At 50.3% G+C, this 23,194-nt stretch overlaps 1 protein-coding gene across 3 annotated transcripts in view; it reads right to left on the reverse strand.

Annotated features, from left to right (window-relative positions):
- Positions 1 to 768: 768 nt before the first annotated feature.
- TSC22D3 (TSC22 domain family member 3) overlaps positions 769 to 23,194 on the reverse strand; it is a 67,770-nt gene continuing 45,344 nt past the window's right edge. For all 3 annotated transcript variants that reach the window (XM_052663105.1, XM_052663107.1, XM_052663106.1), the window contains exons 3-4: positions 3,550 to 3,601; positions 769 to 2,396 (exon numbers count right to left, since the gene is read on the reverse strand). In XM_052663105.1, coding sequence (XP_052519065.1) covers positions 2,166 to 2,396; positions 3,550 to 3,601 — 283 coding nt within the window. In that variant the 3' untranslated portion in view covers positions 769 to 2,165. The remainder of the gene's footprint in view (positions 2,397 to 3,549; positions 3,602 to 23,194) is intronic.

Raw genomic sequence — 23,194 nt, forward strand, 5'->3', positions numbered from 1 at the left:
AGAGACATGGGGCCCAGGAAAGGGTGATGGGTAAGTAAGGATGCCTCCAAGGAGAGACAGAGGAGGGAAGTGGAGTTGGGACACTTAGACTTGGCCGTGCCCAAGGGGCTGGTGGGTTTTGTGAGCAAAATCTCAGCAGTAACAAGTGGAGCAGCAGAGCTTGAGAGCATCTCCCCTTGGGGGAGTGGGATGGGGTTTGGGCCATCGTATATACTGTGTGTCCTTTTCTCACCGAGGCCCTCTTAGCTCCTTTTCCAGTGTCAGTGGTCTCCTGTGGGTGGTATTAAGGTAAATGTACTAAGTGATCTGGATGATGTTTCAGAAGGGGAGAGGCCCATTTGTGTTTATTTGGTTCCCCTCTTCTTGCTCCCTCACATGGACACCATGCCATTTTCTTTTGGGGCCTTTCTTGGGGTACCCTTCCTTGCAAATCACCCCTCAAGCTGAAGTTGTACATTAGCAGTCACCTCACCACTCACTCCCAAGCTGCCATATGAAAGCAGGAGTGGGAGAGAGGGATGGATAGAAGATTGGGTCCCAATTTGCCATAATAGCTGTGTGACTTTCGGCAAGTCACTTCAGCGGGCTGAGTCTCAGCTTACTCACCCGTACAATGGGGGTGTTGTGACAGTTACGCAAGATCATTGGTGTAGCACAGGCCTGCCACTCAGGTGGTGCCCATGAGCAGATGAGTCAGAAAAACAGTGCCCCCAACCACCATTAGGGCCTCTACCACCCACTCTGTTTTAAGCTCAGGCGGACACCAGGTTTATTTTTAGAAAAAAAAAAAAAAAGAGCAAAGTTTATTGAAATTTCAAGCTACATTTGAAAAATCAAAATCCAAATCCTGGAGACATAACATCAGGATAAGGTGTTAGAACGTGGGAAGTGTTCAACTGCCACAGAACTCCCTAGAGACAAGCTCCCTGAGCACATCACCCAGGCATCATCGGGTCAGAGTTATTCCCTTGTCCATGAGAGGACACCAGCAAGCTGATCGTTCTCTGCACTTGAAAGTTTTCCACAACCGTGAACAACAAAACAAAGTTTTCAGATGACAAAGTCCCAGCTGATCTTCTCTCAACCCCATTCTATGTAGTCAGCACCAGTGAATGGTGGGTTTGGCATTCAGAAGGGGACCTCACATGTATTCAGGGGACATATGGGGCAAAGGTTGCAGCAGCAAGGCATTTAGAGGCTGGCCCCCTCCCTGCCTTTACTCTTTTTTTTTTTTAATATAAATTTGTTTATTTTAATTGGAGGCTAATTACAATATTGTATTGGTTTTGCCATACATCAACATGAATCCGCCACGGGTATACACGTGCCTTTACTCTTTAGTCTTACTTAACCTAAAGGACAAACTGGATCCACTTGGTAAATAAACAAATCTAAGAATTAGCCTTAAGAGATAAGGGACCACTCGATACTTCCAAAGCTGATTAGGCCCTTCAACACACAGGTGTATGTGTATACGTATACATCACTACACTAAGATACAGATCTAGCCCTATGGGTATATATACGCATGTATGGCTATATAGAAAAAACTATGCCAATACTAACCAAACAGAACTTTGTAAGCGGTCATCCCAAAGCCATAATCGCACACTGGGCTGTGCACAGAGCCATGCATTACACCATATTCACCAACAGAAGGCTGACTTGGCTCAATCTCTCCCAACTAGGGCCCTGTCCTGGTGAGGCAATGGAGGAGAGAGAGGTTGCCTCTGCTTAAACCACAACTGGTTTCTCCATAGGACAGTTTTTGTCAGGTTGAAGCTGTTGAAGATGTCCATGGAAATGAAAAAAAACAGACCCCTTAGACTTTCTGGAGTGGCCCGTCTCAAACTACCTTGCTCCTTTGCCAGTTGCAGCTAAATTGCTCAGGCTCTGGGAGCCCACAGGGCGCAGTGGCATTAAGAGGCTCACTGGCTTGGGGTGATGAGGCCCCATGCAACTCAGCCTCTAGAGACCTACTCTTTGTCAGGGGTCTGTCACTGGAGTGGACCCAGGTGGCCATGTCCTTGGGACATCTCTTGGCACCAGCTAGGCTAGGTGTAAAGTTCTCCACGTGAGATGACGCTTGGGGAGCCAAAAAACAAACTGGAAAGAACTAGGTAGGACAAGTTTAGTGGCTCTGCCCACCCTGAGGACAGAGCCACTTACACGGCAGAACCACCGGGGGCCTCAGGGGTTTCTGGGGTTTCGGGAGCTGGCTCCTCAGGGCTCAGACGGGACTGGAACTTCTCCAGCTGCTCTGGGCTCGCCAGGGTCTTCAAGAGAGTATTCTCCCGCTCCAGCTGGGAGTTCTTCTCCACCAGCTCCCGGATCTGCTCCTTCAGGATCTCCACCTCCTCTCTCACAGCATACATCAGGTGATTCTTCACTAGATCCTGTCCCGGAGAAGATGACGACAGAGGCATCCGTTAGCCATGGCGGCCCCTCTGCAGCACTGCGCCCTGGCCATCGGGGTGCCTGCTGTCTCTCACATCACTGACCACCATACTTCCCTCAGCATGCTGGCCCTGTGTGGCCCTGCCCCTCCCACCCCTTTCTCCCAAGCACCTAAAGCCACGCTCAGAAGAGCTGTGGGATCGGGGCCACGCCTGAGTTGGGAGCCCAGCTTTGAACTACATAGGATTCTCCCCTGATAAGTTTCTAATAACTTTCAAAGCTGGCCTCTTGGGAGCCTTTGGGGTGCGACTTATGCTGGCTGGTGGTGGTTCGCTCTATCTCCATTTCCATATAAGGTCCCGCTGCTGGCCCTGATCCCAGGGAACACCTGCAATGCACCCCCTACTGTCAGTCTGCTTGACACATCTTCACCAAGAGAGGAAAATGGGCTATTTTGGAGCCTCTCCCACTCCTCATAAGCCAGCATACTGAGCTGCAGCTGCTCTGCAGCCTGGCCAGACAGGACACTGGCCCTGGGGGAAGCTACCAGCATGGCCGCATCCTCTCTGAATTTGGATAACTGCACTGGAGGCAGAGAACAATGTCCTTAGGCTCCTGGGCACAATGACGTGGTTGCTAACTGCTCGATGCCCCAAAGCCCTGTAGCCACTGTGGCTGCTTGGTGGAATATGACCTCTACCTGCTAAGGAGAGGAAGAAGGGATTGTGGGGGAGTTGCTTTGCCTCCTGTCTCCTCCCAACTCCTGACCCCAGCCCAGGCTCTGCAGAGGCACTGCAGTGTGCTTATATCCCATGCGCTCTGGCCCCTGCCAAGTGTGGGATGTAGACAAATGCAGGTGTCTGAGCTCCCTGCCCTGCCATGGGCCCAGGAGGGAGCCAGACATGGCTGTAAAGCCCTGCGATTGGAGAAGGAGGAGGAGGAGGAAAGGAGAGGGCCCAGCAAGTGTGGACTGGAAATGCCCTAAAAGGTGCCATTCCTATGGGACTCTACTCAAGGCCTCTAAGGGGAGAGGAGACAGGCTGTCAGCTTCCCCAGGCTCTTGGCTTTCGCACCCACCCCCTCACCACTGCCCTGAGTTACATAAGCAGAAGACAGGTCTGGGAATGACAATGACGCAGTGATGCCACTCACCATGGCCTGCTCAATCTTGTTGTCTATAGCCACCACACTGGCTCCGGAGGCACTGTCAAGACAAAAAGGAAAGCGACCACGTTACCCACTTGGTCACAGTCTTAAGTACCTGGTAGTGGTGGCCACAAGGTTCTCCCTCTGGCCCAGCTCTTCCTCTCTCCCGCAGCCCTGGCCGGGAGTTTCAGGCACTTTGTCCCCAGGTCCCTCTCTGGCCCCTGCAGGAAGCTGCACCTCCCCACCCAGGCCAGCTGCCGGCCACTGCTGTATGGAGCTCCGCGGGGAGCGGCGCGCAGGTCCGGGGGTGCACGGGCCAGCGTGGCCTGCTCGGCGACGTGCAAACAATGGGGGCGCGCGGCCCAGCGAGTCGCCTGCTGCCGGCCCATTACGGCGCCGGCCCACCAGGTCCAAGGCAAACCTACCGAGCTCTGTAGCTAGCTAGGAATTCCTCCTAGGCTCAGAAGCTTCCGGCCTGCTCCCCAACGGCGCACGGCGCGCGGCCAGCCTCCCGCCCAGCCCTGCCGCCTCTGCCTCCGGCTGTGGCAGCTCGTTCTTACGGCGCAGCGGCCGCAGGGACGCTCCGACGGCGGATCCCAGCGCGGCGGTGACCCCCCCCCGCCCCCGCGTCCCCTACCTCCGCCCCTTCCCAGGATGCTGCACCGCGGGGAACGGGGGCCGCCGGCACACGGCTCGCTCGGAGATCCCGCTCGCAGCCCAGCCCCCGCCGCCGGCGCCCGGGCTCCGGAGCTGTGGCCAGCTGTTACCTGTTATCCAGCTTAACGGAAACCACATCCCCTCCAAGCAGGGAAGAGAAGAAGGAGATGTTGAAATTGTGCAGCTGATAGACCGCCACCTCCATGGGGGTCTGATACATTTCGGTGTTCATGGCTCGGGCTGCCGGGGAGCTCTGGCCGGGCTGCGGGCTGGACTGGGCTGGGCAGGCTGGGCGGCCGCCGGCGGCTGGCGCGCTGCGCGGGGCTGGGCTCTGCGCGTTGGGCCCTGGAGCTAGGATTGGGGCGAAGGCTGCCAAGAGGACCCAAAGCCGGGCGGGCGTTCCAGAGTTGAAGGGAAGTGACTCGAGGGGTGTCACCTAGTGTGTCACAAACTCCACGGCCGCCGGTCCAACCCAGACTCGGAGATATTTCGGCTCCTTCTTCTTTATATAGGAGGAGCCGGCTGCGTCACATGGCGTCAGGGGCCATGCAAATGAGTCCTGTACCAGGCTTTGTGGCCCAGTTAAACCACATCCCCTCCCTGAACCTTAGGCTGGGACTGTAAACAGTTCAGCACTTTCTTGTGCCAACTGGCATCTCCAAAGAGGGCTCTGGAGATTGGTAAAAAAACAAACTGGAGCTGATTTCTTAGAGAAATGAGAAGTAGAAATGCCATTGTAGGAGCTAGGAAGCGTTTGGTAGAGGGTGGCGCTGATTTTAAAAGCTCTTCCTCAGATGTCAGCCAGAACACTCGCCTGTCTTTGCCATGCAATCACAGGCTGCCGCCCTGGATACCCACCCTCACCACCAGTCTCCTCATTGCTTCCTGCCACCTGCCTTCTTGGCCTCTCTCCTGCACACAGACTTTGTCACCTGCAGGTCCCCTCTCCCAGCCAGCTTGCCCACTGGCTTGCCCCTATCCCCAGTACCTATCCACTCATCTCATCCTCAGATGTACCTGTCCATGTACTGACACATGCACAGATCTGTGGCATGTACAGACTAGCCAATCTGTATTGCCAGTGTGCTTGTATGGAGGACACTGTAAGTGTTTAGGAACTCAGATGAATTGGGGAACATGCACAGGGGAGCAGCTGGCGGCAGGCAGGTGGCAGAGGGGATGGGGAGGAGCCAGTAGGGGAGTGGGCACTGCAGTGACCACAAGATGCCAGAAAATACTTTTTAAATTTTTTGGCCATGCCACGCAACAGGTGGGATCTTAAGAGTTCCCTGAGCAGGGATCAAACGTACTCCCCCTGCATTGAAAGCCTAGAGTCTTAACCACTGGACCACTGGGGAAGTCCCTCATGTCCTTATTTTTAAAGACAAGATTTTGTTACTTTCCTAGAAACAGCTAATGACAACAAAATTATGAGTCGAGGCTATATATAAACCATCCTAGGAGAATACCCTGTGATGGGGTCCAGTTATATACAGGGTTACAGGGTACTTCATAAACAGATTTCAAGTCACAAGGAGGATGAGGTGGTTGTTGCCTACTAAAAATTACACGTTTCCATCAAAATATATTTTCATTCTTTCTAGCCTCAATCTTAAAAAACAAAAACAAACCAAACCATCAGAGGCTCGAAGTCCTTTTATCCTGCTCTTTCCTAAGTGAGGCACCTAGTGGACAGAAGGAGAACTGCAGACAGATGGAGCAATCTAGAGAAACGGGACAGTTGACGCAACGAGGAGTAGTATTTACACCAACTCAGGACCATAAGGAGAACATCGGGTTCCACCACATATACAATAGTTTGGATGAAGCTAGGGCCAGTACCCATGAATCAGTTTGTGATTCAGGCTATGGTCCAAAGAAATAACTTAGTGTAATCACACCATTGGAAAAGTACTGGGGGCTTATCAGCAAAGGCTATTATTATTTGCTTCAGGATATTTCACCTAACCAGGTGCCTGGCATGGACACCCTGGCCAAGGCCCCAGTTAAGCCTAGTCTGAAGGCCTTAATTTTCTCTAGGCTGCCAGTGCAGTTATGCCACCGAACAGCGAACATTTTTTAGTATGATGTGAAGCTCCCAATGGATCGTGTGTGCGTGCTAAGTTGCTTCAGTCGTGTCCCACTCTTTGCAACCCCGTGGACTGTAGCCTGCCATGCTCCTCTGTCCATGGGATCTTCCAGGAAAGAATACTGGAGTGAGTTGCCATTTCCTTCTCCAGGGGATCTTCCTGACCCAGGGATCAAACCTGAGTCTCTTATGTCTCCTACGTTGGCAGGTGGGTTCTTTACCACTAGTACCACCTAGGAAGCCCTCCATTGGACCCCACCAGCAGTAATACATGGACAAAGACCATTCTATTTGCAAAGGAGTGACAAACAGATCTACTGCAAACCTACTGCACTAGCCCCGGATGGTGATTTTCTTCACCCCAGTTTGGCTGGGAGACAATTCCAATCTCAGGATATCAGGTTATCCTCAGGTCACAAACTCTCTGAACAAGGTGTTCACACTAAACTGCGTGTAGTATATGGAACAAAGTGCAGACTGTATTTATAGATCATCAGGAACATTATCTGAGCAAAAAAAAAAAAAGACGACAACAACAACAAAAAAAAACAAACCTTCTTAAATCTGGAGCTTAATCGATATTGGAATTCCCTGATATCTTAATTTGCCCTCTGTGTCACAGAGAGTTTTCTTGGTCCAGAAAGGGTCTGAGCTGACCTTTCATTTGCTTGTAAATCTTTCTTAAACTCACTATTGCTACCCACCTCAAGATTCCAAGGGAGATGATGAAAAGAAAAAAGAGAGATAAATAAGCTAGGTCAGGAGGGAGAAAACACCACCAGGAAAACAGGGCATAGGAGAGGAGAAAAACCGGCTCCTTCAATGGGAACTCCCTTATATGGAGAGAGAGGCATAAAATTCCAGGTAGTTCGGGGAGGGGAAAGCAAAAAGGTGAAGTTTGCTAGCGAGGCTGTGTTTGAATTGTACATTGCTGTTGTTGCTCAGTCACTAAGTCGTGTACTGTAACTGTACATTAATTATACTTCGATTAGAAATAAGCTCAGTTTGAGACCCGCTGACAATAACTGCTACCATACACTGAGCTTCGGCTATGGGCCAGACGCTGTGTTGGCTGAGTTACAAACCTGGCAGTGTAGGTGCTCTGACTGTCATTTTTACAGATGAAGAAACAGAGGGTCTGAGAGGCTACCTTGCCCAAGGTGGTGGCACAGTGAATAAATTAGAGAGCTGGGACTCCAGCCCAGGTCTTTCTGACCTAGAGACCAAGTTTGTTCTTACTACACTTACTAGTGGGGCAGGGAGTAAGTTTATTGAATGAGTGAATCAAGGCAGTTGGTGGATGTGTTGGAGGTGCCAGGAAAGTAGTGAGGGAGGAAGAAAAGGTGGGGGCAGGCCCACCTAGAAGTGTCTAGGACACCAGCAGCATGTGGGACCAGAAGAATATCCCAAGTGTCTAAATGAGCTTTATAAGAGGGCTTTGCTCACCCGCATGATTTCAAAAGGCAGCTACGCAGTCCTCAACGAAAGCCCTCTCTGTCTAGAAAACTGAAACCATGACTCCCACCAGGTGGCTCCCAGGATGGACTACACAGTGCCCCACATGACGTAGGGAGTCTCGGAATAATAATCCAGTCAAACCTAAAGTCCCCAGGGCCCCGCTAACTGACGCCCTTAATTAACTCTTTCCCCTCATTCCTGCTGTGCTCAGCTTTTAGAAGAATGAAACCAAGAGCAAGAAAACCAGCTCGTATCAGGGATGTAGTTTAACAAAACAACTTGGAAAGTATGTCCCAGGTTCAGCCCACACTCAGCAGATCTCTCTCCCCTGTTCACCTCTAGTTCACCAACCAGTAGTGAGAAGCACTCCCTATGAGGCCTCATGGTTCTCAGTTTACAAATCGTGGCTGGATCCCTGGACCCCAGGGTTTGCTAAACTAAGGCCACCAACCTAAATAAAAACTGTCCCTGTAGGAAGATTTTCAAACAGCAGGCATAAGAGAGATGCAGCGGGTAGTAGCGGAAGAGGGAGAAACTGGAGGAACCCAGAAGGCTTTCTGCTGAACCCTGGGCATACTGGAAAATTCCTCTGTCCAGAATAGCTGCACCAGACCTTGCAGTGAGTGGAAGTGCGCACTGTATAGGGTATCTGTGATCTGATTTGAGTTTTCTGAGTAAAGTGCTGATCCATGAGGCTGTCAGCATCCTTGTGCCCTGTGGACGTGGGCCTCAGGCGGGAAACAGTGGCCTAAGGATTCAACAGCACAGCCGCGCCAACGTGTGTATTGCCCGACTCCCTTTCTCCCATGCTGTGAGTTACATGACAGGCTGGACTGAAAGCCCTCACAGTCCCAGCACCCAGCTAATGAGCCGGCTCCTTTGCCGGCTCTGATCCTAGCCCTACAGCTGGGGGTTTCTGTGGTTAAACAGACACAGCTGACCCTCCCCCTCCCAGGGTGATGTTCTAGATGGAGGGCAGCAGGAGGGCGAGTCAGCTCCTCAACTCCCACCATCTCAGGTGGCCCTGGAAGCCACCTGAGGCTGGATGCTGAGACACTTGTTCCCTCAGAACTGGAAGAAGTGTCTCAACATTATCACCAGTCTCTTCTCCTTCAAAAGCCAGACTCTCTAGGGCTGGAGCCCCTTCCTATTTTGGGTTCCCACAGCCCAGGAAGACGGAGAGTGGCCAGTCTGGGCCACAGAACTCGTGGGCAGGATCTGAGCATGCTGCCGAGGTGTGGGGACCAGATTGGGGTGGGTGCGGTAGGTTGGGGGTGGCAAGGAGGGGGAACATCTCACTTCCCTTTCTGTCACACTTGAAGCATTGTGTGCCACGCAGCCCAGAGGAAACTATTTATAGGCAAGTCTTCCTTATTTTCTACAGGATATGTTCCACCCCCAAGATTCAGCCCTGTTGCCAGCAAAACACAGGGTCTGTGTCAGGAGATGTGGGAAGGTACGGGACTGGCCACCAAAGAAACGCTGAGTTAGGAGCCGGACAAGGAAATCATAAAGGCTACTGAACACAGTTGACGGGGTGGCTGCAAACAACCCTCCCCACTCACTCCCCTCCGCGCCCCCTCCGCCTGAAGCTCCGTCTACCTCTAAGTACTTACTTGTCCCTTTTTCTGAAGAGGCTGGGGGAGAAAGGAGGCTGCAAGGCCATCATTTAGTTTGTCCTGGCTTCACTCTTCTCTCTTGCCCTCAGGTTCCACGCCAGGGGTGGGAGAGTACAGACAGGAAGGACGCTGCCACTTACATGGTTACTCTGGCCTCATGGAAAATCCCCAAAGTCCAGAAGGAGGGAAGCAAGAAGGAAAGACAGTGACAGACAAAGTGCCTTGTCCTCAGAGGGTCACGTGAACTGCCCCACATGGCTGGGACCCAGAATGTCGACTCTGGGGGGCAGGAAAATGGGGAGGGATCTGCAGGCGAAGATGCAGAAGGCAGCGGTGGGCTGCAGGGAGCCCAAGGGGAACTGTGGCAAGAGGGACACTGTCTTGGAAAAGTGGATCTGGCAACCAATTTGGGCCAAACCTTGGCACCGAATGGTGGCAGAAGCAATGAATTGTGCCTTTCAGCTCCCTCCGGACGGGGTCCCACGTGAGCTTCACAAACAATCTCCCAGTGACACTATGGATGACAGGCAGAAGCCAAGCGCCATCTGGACAAGGCATTCCACCCTTTTGACCCTCATTCAAAGAAGCCGGAAAGGGCTCTTGTCAAATCACCTTGGTTGCCCCACCTCTGGCATCTCACTTTGTCGGGGGGGGGGGGCGCGATTTGTGTTGGCATCTCAGCAAGACTGGAAGTATTGGCAACGTTATCCAGGAATGCAGTTTAGTTCAGTGGATCTTAAATTTCATGAACCTTGTGTCAATATTTATGCTTGTCTCCCTTCTCCTTATGCCTTGCAGCTGGGAAAATTTACCTCCATAATTTTTCTAGGTTCTCTTCCCATTTTCCACTGTGCCCATTACCCATCTACAAGTATGAAACAGACATTCCTGAAAAAAAAAAAGAGATGTCAAATTCACCTCAGTAAATGGAATACTCTTCTCGTCCCTCCTCCCCACACTAGTTGCCATTATCATTCAATTCAGTTCAGTTCAACTCAACTTAAATCAAAGTAGATTAACACCTATTCAAAGTAGAAGGCACATTTTATGGAAATTAAAAAAGCAAATAAACAAACTGATAGTACAGGTCAACAGCTGTGCTTCCTTCTACAATATCCTAGGCCTGTGGCGAACTCTGAAGTCTCCCTACTGGTTAGATCTCTGTGAAATGTTTACTTCAGGAAAAAGCCTAGGGCTTCAGGGTGCTCAGGATGGCAGTCTGGGGTTTGGGAGGGCCATACCACCATCATCACTCCATTCCCGAGAATTGGGCATGCTTGTTTCTCCCCACCCTGTCATTTGGTCCTTGTCCATCTAGACAGGGATAACACAGCAGTCAGGGGCTTCCCTGGTGGCTCAGATGGTAAAGAACCCACCTGCCAATGCAGGAGACATAAGTGATTCTAGTTTGATCCCTGGGTCAGGAAGATCCCCTGGAGAAGGAAATGGCCACCCACTCTACTATTCTTGCCTGGAAAATCCCATGGACAGAAGAGCCTGGTGGGCTACAGTCTATGCGGTTGCTACGAGTCAAACACGACTGAAGCCACTTAGCATGCAACAGAGCAGTCTTAAAACCTGGAATTTCCATGGGACCTAAGGCTCCTGTGACGTGGTTGACAGTGCCAGGGTCCCTCACTCTGATTCCCTTCCTTTGTAAACCAAGGGAACAAAGCACAGGTCCTTAAGGGTCTCACAGTTGCCAGTGTCTTCCTTCTGAGTAGGGGGGGAATCTATGTTTAGCACGGGCGGGGTGTTCACCTCTGTCTGCCAACCTCCTGGTCTCCCCTCTTTGCCCAGCTGCTAGTGGTCTCATCCTTGTTCATATGGCCCTCCCAACTAGTGAGCATCTTCAGGTGAGCAAATAACCCCCCTCATTGTGGCCCACCTTCTGAGAATCCCTGTGCTCAACAGCCCTCCCAGAGGCTGGGAGAGGAAGCAGCAAGAACACGGCCACTCTCCACGTGTGTTCGTCTGCACCAGACCTCCACCAGCTTCTCTGGGCCAGGGTGACCGACACTGGCAGGGCCTCTTCCCAGCCCTTCTGCTCTATGGAGCGGCCACAAGAGCCGAAATTCCAAGGCAAGCCATTTTTTCTGGCAGTTGCTGGGGTTACTCTGAGTGGTATGTGAAGGACTTGCGATGATTGGCAATGCTTGGAAGATGAGAACCCAGGAGGATCTTGTTGGGGACGCTGAGCCAGCAGACGAGGGGCCTGTGAAGAGGCCAGGGGCTCTGAGGTGGAGCACCTGGCTCTATTGCGGGCCCCCGCGATAGAATGGGTGACCTCTGAAGTGGTCCAGGTTCCCTGGGGAACAAAACGCTGGTAATAATGCCGGCCTCTTGAGGCGCAGGGAGGCTCCCAGGCCAGGATGGGTAAGCATTATGAGCCTCCCCGGGCTCCCACATTGTACTCCTGAGGCCCTTGCTTAACTCACAGTGGAGCTATTCACAGTAGGCTCACTTGAGGTGGCTCCTTGATCCTCTGTTGTGGGACTCTGTGGGCCTCTGGCTCTCCAGCCACCTCCCCCCTCCCTCGGGCTTCCTGGATGGAAAGAAGGCAGCCCAGCTGAGGTGCGGCAATGGCAGGAAGGGGCAGGCTACACACTACTCCCAGAACAGAAAAAAAGGAGAGAAACAAGGCAAGCTCCTCCCTGGACAGGCCCCCTGCCCCCACCCTCCCCAGACATGGGAACTGAGCCAGGGAGCTCAAAGGAGTTCTGGGAGAGGTTAAGGAAGGCCCCCTGCCCAGGGTTTGAGAACTGCTGACAAGGAATACACACACCTTATCAGGAGGAAAGAGCAGCACAGAAGCACACACACACACATTTATGCAAACACCCTTTCGGCCTTTGACGAAGTCTAATTCACAGAGAGGGGTTTCCCTGGTAGCTCAGCTGGTAAAGAATCTGCCTGCAAGGGAGGAGACCCTGGTTCGAGTCCTGGGTTGGGAAGATCTGCTGGAGAAGAGATAGGCTACTCACTCCAGTATTCTTGGGCTTCCCTGGTGGCTCAGACGGTGAAGAATCCAATTGCAATGTGGGAGACCTGGGTTTGATCCCTGGGTTGGGAAGATCCCCTGCAGGAGGGCGTGGCAACACACTCCAGTATTCTTGCCTGGAGAATCCCCATGGACAGAGGAGCCTGGCAGGCTACAGTCCGTGGGGTCACAAACCATTAGACACAACTGAGCAACTAAGCACAATTCATAGAGATAGGCAAGCCCAGGGCATCATTCAGTCTCTGTCTCTATCTCTCTCTCAGCTGATGCCAGCTTCCCCGTGACCCCAAAGGGGTAGTAAAGCAATAGGACATGGCAAGGTGGCAGGACAGGATACTCTAGACCCAGCCAGAGTGTCACAAGCCACAGCCTCTACTCTGACATCGAAGGATGACTGAGTACTGTGCAAGGGTCATGGGTGACAGGGTCTTGGGAGTGGAAGTCAGGCGGGTATAGGGGGAACCAGCTTGATACTACACACTGTCCACTGGCTGCAAGGAAGTGCTGGTGCTGCCAGGCCCACGGTTTTCAAAGAGGTCAATTACACATTCTAAGAAATAAAAACGAGCACCATTTGTGTGCCATCAATCATATGAATGCCTAAGAGATGATTCCTGCAGGCTCCTCATGAGATCAGTTCTAAGGAGACCCAGTCCTGGCATAGGCATCATATGTGACTGATGGTCTGAGAAGCAAGATTTGAATGGCACTGAGGAAAATTCCCCCTCAGTCCAAGCTGTTTGCCTGACCAGACTACGGCAGTGCCTACAAATGTCACCCTCCGAGTCACACCTTAGAGTTCTAATAGAATTCTTGACACTTTGAGGAATTAGGATTTTTTTTCCCCATGCAAAAGCCCTGGGAGAGTGCCATATTCTGCCACTATCAATTACAAATATTTAAATCGGGATGAACTCAATTTTTCTATTACTTTCAACAGAGCGGTCAGTGGCCGATCAGCATAAGATGAGCAAACACAGCAGGTACACCTTGCTGGTGGGCTGCGGAGGGCAAGAAATGGGTCCAGATGAGGAGAATACGGATGTCTGTGGATTGGGAAGGGTCCTTTCAGGGGATGTGGATGCAGCGCTTGTGGCTCCAGTCCATGGGACTGCTTTTGGGAGTCACTGGCCTACAGGTGAGAGCCACGAGAGGGTCTACCTGAAGAGTCACCATAATGCCAGTCACCATGACCCACTTTGTGTCACACACCATGATGGGGTTGAGCACTGTTGTTCAGTCGCTCAGTCATGTCCAACTCTGTGACTCCATGAACTGCAGCACGCCAGGCTTCCTTGTCCTTCACTATCTCCCGGAGTTGGCTCAAACTTATGTCCTTTGAGTTGGGGATGCCATCCAACCCTTCCGAGCCTAACTTCTGTTCAGTCATCTCCTTCCCTCTCCTGTTTGGCTACCTCTTTCCCTCTCACTCCTGAACGCTTAATCAGATAATGAATGAGAGCCACTATTAGAAAGATAACCCCAATCTGCTCTGATTTATAAGTCAACCTTTGGCAAATTTGGCCTCTCCATTATGAGGAACAGATTGCTTCTGAGACACTTCCCAGCTGTTCGTGGGTACTCTTGGCCTAGGAGGCTGGAGGTAATGGGGGTGGGCATCAGGGTGACAAGGGAGAAGAAGAACCTGGAGAGAGGGTGAGAATGGAGAGAGGCTGCTTTTTTTTCCAACTGCACGGTCTGGTCAATTAATCGGCCCTACCTCCCTTCAATAAAAGCTAGCTCTCCTGCAGCCCTGTGGCTGTCACTGCCTGGTCAAACATGGATCCATTCTGAGGTTGGCTGGAGGGCTGTGACTCAGTGCCCCCTCAGGAGCTTGCTGGGCTAACGATAAAGACTGGCCAGGATCTCTGCCAATGTGCCCATCCCCACCCTGAGCCAAGCCTTGCTCTCCCCTGCCCCTACCACCTCATCCCATCCCGTGGCTTGCTAGCATCTGCCTGGCCAGGAGGGCGCCCTTGAGGCTCACTGACTCCCCCTCTCCCCAGGGAGAGCAGAAGGGGAATTCACTGCTCTCTGTGGTATGCATCCGGCCTATGTTTTGGTATCTTATTTTATTTTTATGTTTAATTTACACTGCCTGCTAGGTTTGGGGCTTAAGTAAACAAAGGCTGTGTTTCCCCCAAGGCTTGGACTTCCTGGTTCTCTGTCAGCAAGCGAGTGACCCTTTTAACCTCTCACTCCTTGAGACAGGCAGTGTTGGGGGCGGGATTGGAAGAACAACATACTTTGCGTCAAAAGCCTGGAAACCCTTAGTGCCAGCCTGAAATACCATCCCCTCGCCCTTCTCCACGTGAATGTTAAGTCCCAAAGCTGCCTTACCAAGTACAGACTGCTTTTAAAGGGCACTGTAAGAGTATAAGGGTAAAGCACAAGAAAAGGAAAATTCAAAGTATTCACATTGATTTTTTTTCTTTTGACAGATATCTCTGCGCATGCTAAGTCACTTCAGTGATAAGCAGCTTCAGTCGTGTCTGACTCTGCGCAACCCCATGGACTGTAGCCCACCAGGCTCCCCATCCATGGCATTCTCCAGGCAAGAGAACGGGTTGCCATGCCCCCCTCCAGGGGACCTTCCTGACCCAGGGATGGGATCCCCAAGGGTTGAATCCGGATCTCTTACTTCTCCTGCATTGGCAGGGGGATTCTTTACCACTACCGCTACCTGGGAAGCCCGATGTCTTTGTGCCATCAAGCAAAGTCAGAAAAGCCCAGGTCTTGGTGGGTGGAGCCTTGGCAGTGAGCAGCCTTAAAGGCCTATAGACGGAGCAGAGCGCATTGGGCCTGCCCGGGAAAGGCTTCCTGCCAAATCTCATACATCTTAAAAAATAAGAGGAACACTGGCCCCTATGTCCTGGGATAGAGGTATAACAGCAAAGTAGTGAATCCTGGTTAACAGTTCTGACATCCTGTTATTTGCTAAAACTAATAAGACCGTGGCGTTTGTTGACAGAGTCGCAGAAGAACTAAAGTAAACATGGAAACTGAGGAATGGCCAAGTGTAGACAATTACTAACTTGGCAGTTGAGAAGATGGACTTTCTCAGACACCCCTTGGACCTCTTGGGGCAGCGGGGCCTGAGCACAGTTGGGAGACAATCCAGACGCATCTGTCATCTTGCTGGGTGATTTCTATCCAACAGTAGGCTGCTGCAATAAGGGGCTTGGTCCACGGAGTTGAGTCCTCAGACAGAGAGTAATAACAAGAAGTGAGAGGAACTCTGCCACTGTGCATGGCAGGGGAGGGTCTCCCTGAGAAACATGGCTCTAGCACCTGTTTTATTTTTACTTATTTTTTTTTATCAGGCATTTATAAGAATGGCCTTTTATTTTTTTAATATAAATTTATTTATTTTAATTGGAGGCTAATTACTTTAAATATTGTATTGGTTTTGCCATACATCAACATGAATCCACCACGGGTGTACACGTGTTCCCCATCCTGAACCCCCTTCCCTCCTCACTCCCGGTACCATCCCTCTGGGTCATCCCAGTGCACCAGGCCCAAGCATCCTGTATCCTGCATTGAACCTGGACTGGCAATTCGTTTCACATATGATATTATACGTGTTTCAATGCCATTCTCCCAAATCATCCCACCCTCTCCCTCTCCCACAGAGTCCAAAAGACTGTTCTACACATCTGTGTCTCTTTTGCTGTCTCGCATACAGGGTTATCATTACCATCTTTCTAAATTCCATATATATGCATTAGTATACTGTATTGGTGTTTTTCTTTCTGGCTTACTTCACTCTGTACAATCGGCTCCAGTTTCATCCACCTCATTAGAACTGATTCAAATGTATTCTTTTTAATGGCTGAGTAATACTCCATTGTGTATATGTACCACAGCTTTCTTATCCATTCATCTGCTGATGGACATCTAGGTTGCTTCCATGTCCTGGCTATTATAAACAGTGCTGTGATGAACATTGGGGTACACGTGTCTCTTTCAATTCTGGTTTCCTTGGTGTGTATGTCCAGCAGTGGGATTGCTGGGTCATAAGGCAGTTCTATTTCCAGTTTTTTAAGGAATCTCCACACTGTTCTCCATAGTGGCTATACTAGTTTGCATTCCCACCAACAGTGTAAGAGGGTTCCCTTTTCTCTGCACCCTCTCCAGCATTTATTGCTTGTAGACTTTTGGATACTAGCCATTCTGACTGGCGTGAAATGGTACCTCATTGTGGTCTTGATTTGCATTTCTCTGATAATGAGTGATGTTGAGCATCTTTTCATGTGTTTGTTAGCCATCTGTATGTCTTCTTTGGAGAAATGTCTGTTTAGGTCTTTGGCCTATTTTTTGATTGGGTCGTTTATTTTTTGGGAATTGAGCTGCAGGAGTTGCTTGTATATTTTTGAGATTAATTCTTTGTCAGTTGCTTCATTTGCTATTATTTTCTCCCATTCTGAAAGCTGTCTTTTCACCTTGCTTATAGTTTCCTTTGTTGTGCAGAAGCTTTTTCTTTTTTTAAATTTATTATTATTATTATTTTACTTTACAATATTTATTGGTTTTGCCACACATCAACATGAATCCGCCATGGGTGTACATGTGTTCCCAATCCCAAACCTGCCTCCCACCTCCCTCCCCACACCATCCCTCCAGGTCATCCCAGTGCACCAGTCCTAAGCATCCTGCACCCTGCATCAAACCTAGACTGGCGATTCGTTTCTTATCTGATATTATACACGTTTCAATGCCATTCTCCCAAATCATCCCACCCTCTCCCTCTCCCACTGTTTATAATAGCCAGGACATGGAAGCAACCTAGATGTCCATCAGCAGATGAATGGATAAGAAAGCTGTGGTACATATACACAATGGAGTATTACTCAGCCATTAAAAAGAATACATTTGAATCAGTTCTAATGAGGTGGATGAAACTGGAGCTGATTATACAGAGTGTTGTGCAGAAGCTTTTAATTTTAATTAGGTCCCATTTGTTTATTTTTGCTTTTATTTCCACTATTCTGGGAGGTGGGTCATAGAGGATCCTGCTGTGATTTATGTCAGAGTGTTTTGCCTATGTTCTCCTCTGGAGTTTTATAGTTTCTGGTCTTACATTTAGATCTTTAATCCATTTTGAGATTATTTTTGTGTATGGTGTTAGAAAATGTTCTAGTTTCATTCTCTTACAAGTGGTTGACCAGTTTTCCCAGCACCACTTGTTAAAGAGATTGTCTTTTGCCCATTGTATATTCTTGCCTCCTTTGTCAAAGATAAGGTGTCCATAGGTGCATGGATTTATCTCTGGGCTTTCGATTTTGTTCCATTGATCTATATTTCTGCCTTCGTTTAGCACCTGTTTTAAATGAACTTGGTCAAGTAGGAAGAAAACATATCAGAAGGCCAGAGTTTTTTTTCCACCTTAACCCCAGACCCCCTGGACACTTAGAAGGCTTCTAAATATGAAGGGCCATGTGAATGTGGGGTAAGGGCCCTGTCCCCAAACACTGCTGCTAACATGGCTCACCATATGAGCAGCCTTATCACTGTTCTTTCAAAGTCTAGCATTTCTAATTTCCTGTCCAGTTCCAGTTTGTTGCTTCCATGGTCTCACAAGTTGTGGCTACTGCCTATGGAGAGGCGGATAGTGTTGAGTGACTGATGTTCAAGTGGGATCAGCAAGTAAAATGTAGTCTCTTGAAAGTCTTAGCAATCCTTTCCTGCATGGACGACTTGTAACCTGCATAAAGTTTTGGCCTTGAGAGTCTCTCTCCAGGCAAGAACACTGGAGTGGGTTGCCATTTCCTTCTCCAGGTGATCTTCCTGATCCAGGGATCAGACCCGTGTCTCCCGCATCTCCTGCATTGCAGGCAGATTCTTAATTGCTGAGCCCCCAAGAAAGCCCCAAATGGCACCAGCAGTCAGTAATCACTTTCAGTCTTTCAAGCAGGACTAAAGGCACAGCCAGATAAGAACATGTCCACCAGAAGTGGGCAGTGCATACGTTCTCAAGTGAGCAGTGACTGGCTTTCTAGACTAGAATATAAGCTGTTTGAGGGCAGGGGCTTATCTTATTCATCATTGTATCCCTCAGAGTTTGGCCCAGTGCCTGGCACACAGCCTCAATGCCATACACCTGTGCTTAATAAGTAAACAGAAGGTTTAGATAAGTATTTGAACTTGGTTCATGGCCCCCACAGGGAAGAACTATAGGCAAATTCATGAATTTGCTTCCTGTTAATATTTTAATTTGGTGACAATCATTGTCAGAGTTAAAAACACAAAAGACCTGTGAAAATCAAACATACTTGGGAAACCCAACCCAAACACAATCTAAGTGGCCACTAATGACCTGGAATCAAGGCCCGACCTCTTCAATAAAAAGGTAATTCATCCATGTGTGCGTGCCTGGCTCTGTGCAAATACTGGGACTTCGGTCACTTTCCATCTTTAGCTGGAGGGGCTTGGTCAGTTGGGAACAGGGCACCCACAGGGAGCACTAGAGGGTGGTGAAGCCTGGGAGGAGGACAGCCAAGTCTCAGCTGGCAGTAACATCAAAGAGGGATTTCAGGCTAGCAAGCCTGATTCTGAGTGAGTGACAGCCATATAACTGGAATGATGGTGCAGTGGGGTGGGGGTGCAGATAAAAAACCAATCCTGATTAAAAATACCCTGATGTCCGCCAACATAGAGGAAATTCTCACCACTAATGTCACCCTTGGCTTTGAACTCTTGAGGATCCCTGTTGAGATGAAAAGTCTTTCTCAGAAGGGAAACTCGTTTGTCTCAGGGAAGAACAGTGTGGTCTGAATATACTTACTTTATTTGCAGTACTAAGTTGAGTATTGAAAATGAGTTGCGGGGCTCCTGGGATTAGTGACCCAGGCTGACTAAGTATAGACTGGGCCTGAGGTGAGGCCTTACAATGGGTCCTGGCTAACTGGTGGCCTTGAGCTTTCAGGGGACAGGCAAATGGGCCCAAACGTTCCTGAACTCACTGTAAATAAACCAACCTACCTGAGTGGGCACGTCTAAATAGCAGAGTTTATGACAAAGGAGTTTGTTTTCTCCTGCTCTTCTTGGTAAACACAAGTAAACTGTTCTGCAGAGGCCGTGAGGAGCAATCATATATATGTCTAAGCCCTACTGGGGATATTTATTTTTAGTGCTCCTTGTGCAGAGAACCTGTTTGCACGCTCATCAAAGAATCCTCCCTGTAAATCTTCTCAGGTCCTACCAACTCACTGATAAATTGACACAGGTGAGAAACTGACCCCCAGGAAAGCTCTGTGACTGATAAGGGGTACCTGGGTTCTCCTTCCCTGGGGTAATTTCTTTTTACCAAGAGCCTCCTGTTAACCCCAGGGAATGAGTCCAGTGCAGGGAATGCCAGGCAGGAGGTCAGGTTGCTGGGGGAGCTTTCTTTGGCCATTTTCTGCCACTCTCTGTTGGCAGCTGACTTCTCTGCCTGTGTAGCAGGCGGCCCTGGCGGCAGACACAATACTCACACCAGAGCTGGCCAGGGCAGCCCTTGCCCCTCAGCACCCCTCCTTCTTGCCCTTGTAAAACTGGCAAAACCTCAGCCCCAGAATCCCACTCTAGCTTGACCAGGCGATGGCTAACTGCATGATACCAGGCAGAGTTGGGCTGATGGAGGGAGGCAGGGGAGCAGGACTGGGCAGCAACCCCCCCAACCCCTGTGGCTCTGTTGTGAGGTGCCGACAGCTGGGAGAGGACCTGAAACCAGTTAGCTTGGGGCTCCCAGCCAGCAGTGTATTTTCATCTTGTTTTGACTGGGACTGTCCTCCTCTGTGTAAACACGTCCATATCAAGAGGAAGAAAATGTAGAACAGCTTAAAATAGGTGGGTGGAACGCATCCCACCCATGAATCACCAGCTCAGGGAATGCCCTGCAGGTGGGCCTTGCTTTAAGCAAACCTGACATATGAAAACCTCAATTCAGCAAGAGGGCAGGGATGCACAGCTGTTAGGTCTTGACCTATCCCTGGGAGATCTCACAGCCACATCTGGTCCAAATAATAACATCAGTAGTTCCCGTGTACTGATTGCTTAGCAGGCACTGTGCTAAGATTATATCCATTAGCCTTTTGAACCTTGTCAATAGCTATGGATAGTTGACAGTAGTAGGAATTGGGTATCAGATTATCTCAGGCCCATTTTGTGGATGAGGAAACTGAGGCTCACACAGGTTTCAGTGACTGTGCTATGTGCTAAGTCGCTTCAGTTGTGTGCGACTCTTTGAGACCCTATGGACTATAGCCCACTAGGCTCCTCTGTCCATGGGATCCTGCAGGTAAGAATCCTGGAGTGGGTTGCCATGCCCTCCTCCAGGGGATCTTCCCAAGCATCGAACCTGCATCTTCTGCATTGGCAGGTGGGTTCTTTACCACTAGTGCCATCTGGGAAGCCCCAGGATAGTTGATAGTAGGAATAGAGTATCATATTATCTTAGGCCCATTTTGTGGATGAGGAAACCAAGGCTCAGACAGGTTTAAGTGACTAGCCTAGGGTTACCCAGCTAGCAGTTGGAGAGGCGAGACATGAACCTTTGGTGTGTGATTCTAAGCTCCAGGCTGTCTCTGGCTGGGGATTTCACCTTGTTTTGAGATTTCTAAGCAGGGCTGCATTCTAGGCATGAATGCCCATTTGCACTGAACCCCCTTCATCACAGTTTGCAGGGGAACTATTAATAGGCCTTTATCAGGGTTAGGGTGGGGAAGCCCCCAGATTGGGGCTGGTTCTTTCCACTGACTGAAAGACTCTCATGGGGAGGGTGGCCCTACCAGCATGCCAGGATGGGATGGATCTGCATTTCAACTCAGGCCTGGCAGACTGGTTAAGGCAGCAGTCCCCAACCTTTCTGGCACCAGGGATCGATTTCGTGGGAGACCATTTTTCCACAGACTGGGGGTCGGGGGATGGTTTCAAGATGATTCAAGCACATTACATTTATCGTGCCCTTCATTTCTAATCTGATGCTGCCAATGATCTGAAAGGAGGACCAGTCCACAGCACAGAGGTTGGAGACCCCCGGGGTTAAGGACAACCACTTGACCGGGCACAGGGAAGGCCCTTTCTAATTGCAAATCAGTACAAAGTACTCCCACAGCAGGCTGGGGCAGGGACAAAAGACTCAATATTATGCAAGTAGAAGGAAAGACCAATTGTAAACACGTATTTTTGAAACAAAATGCCACTGGTCAGTGTTGATGTTGGTGTAGGGCTGGCCTCCAGGCTAAACTGTGAAGGAGGAGCCTGTGTTCAGAACCTTCCCACTTCCTTTTCAGGTACCTTCCTCCTGCCTGTCCCTGCAAGTGACCTGTGCCCTCCTGCTGCCTAGGGTTCCATGGGGCCCCTCACTAATGTTTGGAGGTGCCCTGCCCTTCCTAGCAATGCCCCCCGTAAGGGCGACAGTTGTTCTCCCTCCCTGCAATGATATGCACCCAGCCTCTCCTGAAGGACAAACTGGGGAAATGTGTTTGTGTAAATGGCAGGTAATGGCTTAACACGTTTTCCCCAGGTCATGGGGCTCTAGCCCTTAGATTTCAGTTAGTGGTACAATTTTACACCTGGATGGGGACCTGGGGGTGGGGAGGGAACAAGCTAGCAGGGTCACAACAGTGGGAGAGGGGAGATTGCTCATCGGTGATCTTCAAGTCCTGACAAGTAGGCCATGTGCTACTCTGACTATAGGTTAAGTCTGGGTCTGCATACAGGGATAAGCACTTTGCCCTTACACTCAGTGTATTCTTTCCAGAGCATTGTGGACAGGGCACTGGGGTAACAGTCAGAAGACCAGAGTCTGGCGTGGTTTTGCCCCTGGCTGCCAGAACAACATTGGAAATGTTTCATAACCACTCTGGGCCCCAGTTTCCCCTAAATGCAAAATGAGAGGATTGAGACTACAAATGTATAGTAATTTAGGTGCTTATTTGATGAATGATACCCCCATTTAGGAGGTTTCCCCAGTGGCACTAGTGGTAAGGAACCTGCCTGCCAATGCAGGGGACGTAAGAGATGAGGGTTCAACCCCTGGCTCGGGAAGACCCCCTAGAGGAGGGAATGGCAACCCATTCCAGTATTCTTGCCTGGAGAATCCCATGGACAGAGGAGCCTGGCAGAGTACAGTCTATGGGGTCGCACAGACTCAGACACGACTGAAGTGACTTAGCACACACACATGCACCCTCATTTAGACTTGAGAGCTCCATGAAGCTACATACCAAGGGCCTATAACAGTGTCTGGCACATAGTAAGTGCTCAACAAATGGAACAATTGAAGGAAGGGAGGAAGGAAGGAATGGCAAAAGTGACTTCTAAGGTTGCTGCCAGTCCCAGCCTTGATGTCCTCAAATGCAGCTCTTTATAGTTGTGCCTCTGAGTGGAGAGGCCCAGGCCAAGGGCTGAGTGAGGCCTCCAGGCGCTTGCCCTCAGGACCAGAGGGTTACGGGGGCAGCCTGCACTGTGGAAGGGCAGCCTCTGGGACCAAAGGCAGCTGGGAAGAGCTTCCAGGAGGCCCAGAAGGCTTTCAGGATGTTGGATGGGGGCGGTAGTGAGGAATGTAGGAAGGGCAGGGTCGGTCAGGAAGAATCAGGAGAGTAACTTTTACACAGTTTTCTGTAAAACGGGAAGCCGAGATAACAGAGACTTGATGGGTGTCTGGGCTGAGGTAGGAAAAGTGCCGAGTTGCAATGGTGACTCAAGGTCAGGAGCTGGAATGGGGCCCGGAGCTCTCAAGCCTCTGCTCACCCCCTTGGGACGGGCCCCTGGCTCCAGGCCAGCTCCCTGAATAGCTCTCCCACCCCCACTCACCCCTCCACCATTCTAGCTTCTCAGGCC

Source organism: Budorcas taxicolor, chromosome X, assembly GCF_023091745.1.
Source record: "Budorcas taxicolor isolate Tak-1 chromosome X, Takin1.1, whole genome shotgun sequence".
Lineage (NCBI taxonomy): Eukaryota > Metazoa > Chordata > Mammalia > Artiodactyla > Bovidae > Budorcas > Budorcas taxicolor.